General features: G+C 35.6%; 2 protein-coding genes across 2 annotated transcripts; both read right to left on the reverse strand.

Moving 5' to 3' along the window:
- Window positions 1-99: 99 nt before the first annotated feature.
- On the reverse strand, window positions 100-1280 carry Cbr-tsp-16 (the record flags this gene model as incomplete). Its single annotated transcript, XM_045239905.1, has 5 exons — window positions 100-368; window positions 415-490; window positions 709-816; window positions 868-1134; window positions 1179-1280. The coding sequence occupies 5 exons, from the start codon at window positions 1278-1280 to the stop codon at window positions 100-102; spliced, it is 822 nt and encodes a 273-aa protein (XP_045094416.1).
- A 623-nt stretch (window positions 1281-1903) lies between these two features.
- On the reverse strand, window positions 1904-6900 carry Cbr-tyra-2 (the record flags this gene model as incomplete). Its single annotated transcript, XM_002644934.1, is given in 12 exon segments — window positions 1904-1984; window positions 2031-2142; window positions 2190-2321; window positions 2372-2562; window positions 2610-2710; window positions 3023-3122; window positions 4505-4714; window positions 4760-4870; window positions 4873-4946; window positions 4992-5112; window positions 5161-5274; window positions 6865-6900. Coding segments are annotated over 12 exon segments (1383 nt in total).
- Window positions 6901-8097: the final 1197 nt, after the last annotated feature.

Genomic DNA, 8097 nt, shown 5'->3' on the forward strand with positions numbered 1-8097 from the left:
TTACGAGTGTCTCTTTTGTTTTAAATCTTTTGTTTCATGTGTTTTTGTCATTGGTTTTTATTAATAATTTATTTCATCTTTCAAATTGTTCCTATGCATTCATTTTATCAACCTAAACGGAAGAATTGGGCTACTACTTATCTCATGAACAACCAGCCATACAATCGTACTTAATAATAATGTTACACATAATGCAGAGGAATAAATGAAAATTCTGAATGAGAAAAACTCGAGAGTGGATCGAATCGGTTGTAGGCACCCGTTGGTATACCGGTAAGCATCAGCAGATAATCGATAATCTGTGGAATGTTGAAGACAGACATCTCGGTTGGCTATTGAGTTGTCTGCAGACAAACATCGGTTGCTGGCTGGAAATAATATCAGTTACAATAAATAGGCTATTTTTAGGATTACCTTGTATGCAAATAGTTTGATTTTCAATAATTTTTCTGGATGATCTCCAGGTTGCTTGAAAAAAGCCACACAGAACCTGAAACATTTTTTTAAATCAAAATTTTGACACAATCAATGGTACCTCTCATGCATTGCTTGACAATCAGCACAACAACTATCTGGTATCCGTTGTTTTGGATGTTTCTTTTGCATTTTGAACCATTTGCTCTTGACAAAGTCGTTCATGTTTTTTGCTCCGCAGCATTTGAACTGAAATTCTCTATATTCAATTTTTCATCTCAATGTGCTACTCACCTGTTGCTGGACTTTATTCCATTCTGTTAAAATATGTGGCGCACTTGGATTACCGTAATCTTCTCGGATAGAAGTCTTCATCCATGTTTCCATTTCCTTGCTAGTAACCTGAAAGTATTGATTGAGCTTTAAAGACCTCCGAAATAGCTCAAAACTTACATGAGAGTTAAGATCATACCCCAACACCGCGGTCACCGCGCACATAACACCCAATACAAATGTGGCGAACATATGAGTTACCATAACTTTCTTATCATTCAAGATAATTGAATAAAACCCGATTGGAGTCATAACAAAGCTCAAAATTCCGATGGTAATAAGTAAATAAGGTCCATATATAATTTCATTGTTCCCTATCACAGATGCAGTGAATGATACTTCAACGAGGGTTTGGAAACCGAAACCTATGATGAATCCTGATCCAATCTTAAATTTTAGACCGAGTTTTTTTTGAAGATGTGTATGATTACCATAGTCAGAACTGAAAATACTAGTGCCAAACATCGGGTAGCACTCTGACCGTGTCGTTGCTCATGGCGACGGTTACGGAATGGTCCTGGAAGAAATGTCATTTCGCATTTTGAACACTCATCAACTTTCAAGATATCACTCACTCATTTCTTTCCTAATTTTGGGCTAATGAATTAATGCCCACATGACATTTAAATAAGTCTCACACTGTATGTCAATTGACCCACCTGACAGGGGAAAGTGGATCAGATCGCCGTCATTTTTGTTTCTTCCTCCCCTTTCCTTGGCTCTTTTCCTTTCCAAAGGACTTGTGTGCGGAAGAAAAAGTCGAACAAATATTGGAAAGGTGACAGAGCCGATGCGGGCACAAAGTCGCTGGCAAACAAAGTACTTTGAGTTACTCGATACCGTTTCTCTCTCCTTCTCAAATCCGCCCGTTCGGTCAGTCTATCTCGGGATCGGGTAGGGATCGAGTCAAGTGTTTGATAGTTTAAATAAAAAGAAAAAAATTCGCTTTATTACAAGTTATATTTAAAAGAAAATGGACACAGTGAAAAAAGAGTGGAAAAGAAAATAAAATCTCAATATATGGCCCTGTGGGCAACAGACAGAAAAGAAGCAATAGAACCCGAGATGGTACTTGACATGGTTGTTATGTTTTTTTTTTGCAAATAGGGGACACTAACAGGTTGGAAATTTTAAAAGCATTGTACAATAAGTTAAATTAAACACGAGAGGATGAGCTTGGTTTTTTATCCGACGTGAAGAGCCGTTTTAGAGCAATCTGATAGTCTCTGTTGAAAACCTGCAAATATTTTGGAAATAATGAAAATAATACGTCTGGGTTTTACCGTATAAATAATAGGGTTCATGGCAGAGTTACTGTAGCCAAGCCATGTGATGAACATCTCGATGTGTGCGTTTGGACTGCATCCTTTGCAAAACTGCACAAGAACGTACATTCTAAAATTTTGAAACGTTCAAAGTTTTCTTCTTGAATGATGACTCACGTGAAAAATGGTGCCCAACATACTGTGAAACATCCTAGAATGATACCAAGCACTTTAACACCTCGTCGCTCTTTTGCAGCAGAAATAGCTTTTGGTTTTCGTTGAAGACTTTTACGATAGATACGCTCTTTCCTGAAAAAAAAATCAATGAGCATGAGAAGCGCTTATAATTTAAGGAATACCTGTTCTTATGGCGCTTCACTTTTTCATAACTGATTGCCATCACACTTCTCATCGGTTTCGCTTCTCGTTTTAGAATTGCAGACTCTTTTTCAATTGGCACAGATTTGGAAATTTTTGCCTCTCGTTTCATGTATGGAGCTTCAGTGGGACCCGTCACTGTGGCGGTTACAGTTGTCATAGATGTGTGATCCTAAACATTTAGAATATGTTTTTTTCAAAAATTCAATCATCTCTCACATCTCGCTTCTCATCAGACTCCTCATCCTCGCATTCATCTTCTTCGATGATCGCGTCGTTCCCATTCCCCAATCCGTTTTCGACTTGACCACTGCTCTCACCTGAAACATTTGTTTATTTCTGGATGTTAGTCATCCGGAAAGAGAAAAAAAACAGGACTTTGATGAATGAAAGTGTTGGAAGACATTTGGAAAAAAGTCATCAACAATCTTTGAATTTTAAATTTTTAGAGATATTTTCTTTTTCCTTGAAAATTGGATTTTTGAAAATCCGAAAATATATTAGTACCAGTTTTACAAACATCACGCTAACCAAACAAATATCCGATTCTTGATTCCTTCTCTCTTTCTTCAAGTTCTCTTTTCAAGTTCTAAGACCAGGACCAAAGGTCCCTTTCCATCTGTCAAACTCACTATCTTCTTCCTCCTCTTCCTCCTTGGCAAATTCATCTGACGTTGGCAGAACATGACTAATCTCATGAAGAATAGTTGACTCAATATGCTTTCGAATAACCTAGAAAACAACAGATTATTATTATCTCAGGAAGAATAGAAATTGAGAAGAACAATCAAATGTGGTGGTCACACCAAAATCGCTTTCCAATCAAACAATAATCACTCATCAAGGGGTAAAAAGAGAAAAAATGTAGGAGTTAAAAATTGACCACACAAGATTGATTGGGGTAAAAATCGTTAATTAAGAGAGAAAAGAAGAGGTAAAGGTTTTTTCTGAGATTTTTGAGTTTTTTGTAAACTTCTACCTTTGATTTCCGGTTGTTGTAGCCGAAAATAATAGTTTTTATACTAGATAAATTTTTAATAATATGTTCATTAGAGCTTAGAAGCTATTTGGACTGAAGAATGTTATCTAAAATTTTAGAATAGTTTCTGAAAATTTAAATTCAAGTTTTTTAAAGATTTTGTTCACCTAGAAGCGGTCGCGCTGCCCACCATGCTATTAAAAAAATGATGAGATACAGACATATCCACATCATTAAAGGAAAGAGAGAAATAGAGTTTATCAAGCAAATTGCATCGGATTAAAGAAAGTTTATTGCGGGCAAGGGACAGGAAAGATCGGCAATTGATACGGGCAGATATTGATTCGAAAAATTCAAAAATTGTAGTTTTTTTAATTCAAAAATTGCTACTAAAATATAAAATTAAGAAAAAGGTCTTAAAACAACGAAATTTTTATTTTTGATAAATCCCATCTTGTGTGGTTTTTTTTTGAAAAATTTCTCTACACATTCTTTTTTAAAAACTCATGCTCAGATTATCAGGAAAGCGATAAAAGCCATGCGGGTGAAAAAACGCAGTGTAAGAGTTTGCAGTGATCATTGGTTTGTTCAAGAAATCTAACTGATTTCAGAAAAATTCACACCTAAATCTAAAGTGTCACACATTCCCAATTTCAGTGCATATCACACACATACTAACACAATGTTATTTTTATGGTGCTTTCTAAAAAAGTGGTAAAAGGGGGTGAAGTGGTGTTGTGGACGAAACACATTGTGAATAAAAATAAACATCGAAAACATTGAAAATTCTTACATGAGATGAGACGGCCAGCTAAAAATTGAGATAATTGGTTTTTTTTCGTTTTCAAATTCTTTGACTTATTTGTTTTGTTTTCCATAGTTCTCTTAATTTATAATTTTTGTGACTTGAAAGGGTACGATTTGTGAATTTCGAACGGTCTCGAACAAGCATAATGGATACAAGGTTTCTTCGAAAGGAATTCATGCAAAATTCATATATATATAGTTGGTAATGAAAATTCATCACGATAAATATGCGGGCTTTGGTTCGCTTCGTCGGGTTTTAGAAATCTAGTGGAGAATTTTTTGCTCTAATTCTTTTTCGAATTTTTTATTATCAGAAAATGGAAGAAACCCTGAAATAACATACCTTTTGTCGATAGATCTGACGAGCACGATGTTTTGCAAAAGCTTGATAGATTTTGAAGTAGACAAAGAACATTAAAAGCGTGGGGATGAAAAAAGAGCCAGTGGCCGAGTAGACTGTATAACTTGGGAGATCCAAAAATGTACACTGTCGAACTGTATTATTTTTCTCATAGATTAGATTTGGAGTTTGAGCAGTCTGAAATAATTTTTCCATAAAAATATTTTTATCCAGCGTTTTTACCTGTTTCCATCCCAAAAGCGGTGCCAAGGAAATCAATGCACTGGAAATCCAAACCGATAAAATCATAATACCCGCAGTCCTCTTGTTTCTTTTACTCATGTAGGCCACTGGACAGTGATAGCCCAATATCTGTCCAGACCGACAATAGACAAGTTCCAGATGGAAGCGGTTGAGCAGAGAATGTCAGCTAGAATTTTTTTCTCAGATGATTTATCTGATGACTTTTGTTTACCTGAGACAAAAACTTCACACAACGCATCGGGAAACACCCATTCACCGGCTATTGCATATACCGAAGATAAGGGCAAAACTATTAATCCCAGTGCCAGATCAGAAAATGCCAAGTTTCCAACCTAAATATAACAAAATGAAGTTATGAAAGTTTTCCAGAATTTTCCTACCAAAAGGTTGGGTACAGTTTGCAGCCTGGGGTTCTTGTAAAGAACGATGAAAACCAAAGAGTTGGCAAAGATGGTCCATATTACCAACAGGAAGAGCGCACTTCCTTTGAGTATCTGTAAGTGAGTTTTTTTTCATTCAATTTTTTCCTGGATTATATGAAAATCAAAGATATTTCAGAGGCTCTTGTAGCTCTTAACCGGAATTCCTTTTGATTTCAATGGCGTTTTCTAATATTGATTGTCATTTGTTTCCAATTTTTCGTTTTTATTGATGATGATGTAGGATTCCGAAACTTCGAGAATCAGAAAATCAGAATAGTTTGAAATTCCGCAATTTTGACAATCAGCATACATTCTCCGCAAGTCCGAAATTCCAAAATTATGAATCTCGAAATTTTCGACATTCCGAAAAGTTCTGAAAATGCCATTCCAAACATTCCTGGATCAATTCTGATCCCCAATTTTCTAACAATTTTTTCTCTCCTTTTTTTACTACAGGCCCCTACACACGCATGAGATTAAATAGATATGAGCAGCAATGTGTGTATGCTGAAGATGAGATGGACACTTGCACACACACACACACCCATAGACGCGCGTGTTAAAACTAGCCAAGGACAAATTTATGATGATTAGTTGTTCTGGGTCTCCCTAGTAGCCGTTGGTGGTGTTGGTGGTGCTCATCAAACTTTTTCTCCCCGCTCCGGATGCCGTCATTTTGTCCTTCCAATTGGTTTGTTTCTATTTCGAGGGTGGCGGTCAAAACTTTGATGAATTTTGAGCCCCGGAGACGAATAGAAATGTATTATTTAGAATCTGGGATCTCCCTTGATTCACAAGTGTGTTTGGAGAGGGGGGAAATAAGGGATATTCTTGATTGAATTTGGATGAGAGGACCAAGTGAGTGTCAAAGATCGTCTTGTGAAATGTGTTCTTCTCATGTATTATAGATGAAACGTGCGTGTGCGGAAATTCTTGAAATTACAGGAAAATTAGGTTTGAATGTTGACAATTCACAACTCAATAGTTCTTAAGAAAATGTGTACTTTACAACTAAGAGCATCTTCGACACGGACATGTAATTAGTGAATGATCAATGAGAATGAAAGTCACCCCATCTTGCATAATTCACAGATCAATGTTATTTTCGTTTTTTTTCTTCGTTATAAAACAAGAGTGACTAATGAAAAGTTGTTCCTTTTTTCTTTTGTTCAACTTTTTCTCAAAGAACTTGGTTAGATTATAAACGACAAATTTCCGACTCAACTAGTCAGTTTTGATTTCCAATTCTGATCAAATATCAAACAGAATTTTTGAATAAAAAATCCCCAATCTTGTCTAGTAAACTTATGGAACCTTCAAAACATGACTTGGTGTCACAAGAACCCAAAATTCCAGGAATCTGCTCCAGATTCAGACAGCAACAACATCTATAAATAGACTACGCCAATCAGGAGAAAAGAAGACGTTTTGCTTATTGTGGAGGCGGAAAGAGATTATGCAATTTTGCCTCTCTCTGTCACTTCGACCTACAACTCTTCAACATACTAACATACAAACTGAACGAAAGATTTGGAATTTTGGGAGATGGGTCTGATGTGTGGGAAGCGGGTGGGAGAAAGGCCCGGTTATGACGTATGGCTCAAATGCTTTGGAAATTTGTGACTTGGTTGATATGAGCAATCAAGAAGAAATGGAACTCACTTGGAAAAACGTGTATGTTTCGTCGACAGGACTCATGACATAACTCGACCTGAAAAAATGGAATATAAAACTCTTGAAGCGTGATAATTTTTTTGGTAGTGATAGTGAATGAATTCTTTGGATAATATAACTATGGGGACAAGTTTTTCCTTGGAAGATTGATAGATTCCTAACAAGCAATCAAACAGGGAAAGTATATTATTAACAAATATGAGGTCTTCCTTCTTGGTATTTCTGGTTTTAGGAAGTTCTGGAAGGAAACCTCTTAAATTCCCATTATCAAACTGACAAAAACAATTAAATGATAACAAGAAAGATCTGGATGGTATTTCTTCTGAGAAAAAATTTCAACGTCAGACAGTTTTTTTTTCATGAGGAACATGGAATTCCTATGCTTCTTTCTCTGGAAATGAAAACAAAAACCCATAATGATAAAAATCGACAAGGCATTATTGCCATTGTGACGATTTTCTTTCCTTATTAATTTTAATCTATGACAAAAGCCGTTTGAACAGAAAGGAACGCAAAATAAATCCATGGGGTTTTTTGTCAGAGGGAGTGACGAAAGATATTAGTTTCAATGATTAATTGAATTTTTGAAAAGGTTTTCTGTATATGTGTAGGCTTGGATATACGTGGGTTCTAAAGGTCTTGCACAAACTACATTAAAATCAAGGTTGGTATTATTTTTTTTTTGTAAATTTTCAGCTGTTGGTTAAGTTAAAGTTGAAAGACCAGGCTTTTTACAAATTCAGTTAACTTGAAAAATCAGAAATCCCCTCTTTTCCCTCTTGACTTCTCAAGTTTTTTTTTTGAATAGAACCATGATCAAGAATCAACAACTCAATTTAATATTTCAGATATAATTTTCATTGTTTTCACCACTTCAGCCAATTAAACAAAACCCAATTACATCTTTGATGCCCCTTGTGACCAAGTTGATTCCTTTTCTATACAAGGAATTTTATTAATAATGCTTGCCCAGCAGATGACCTCTTTCCTCTTCTTTTTCCATTAACACATTCAAAAATAGATACATGCAAGCAAAAATACAAAGTACGTCCATTATACTCTTTTTTTTTTCTACATTTCAATCAAAAGAAGACTTGCCTTATGTCCACGACGGGAAAACGAGAGATTAACATTACCTCAAAGCTATTAGCTTGAGATAAGCAGGTAAATTTGAATAGTATAAGAATATAATGCTCTTTTACCTCTTAGAAGAGAGAAAAA

The sequence above is a fragment of the Caenorhabditis briggsae genome (genome assembly GCF_000004555.2).
Source record: "Caenorhabditis briggsae complete genome, chrX, whole genome shotgun sequence".
In the NCBI taxonomy this organism is placed as follows: Eukaryota; Metazoa; Nematoda; class Chromadorea; order Rhabditida; family Rhabditidae; genus Caenorhabditis; species Caenorhabditis briggsae.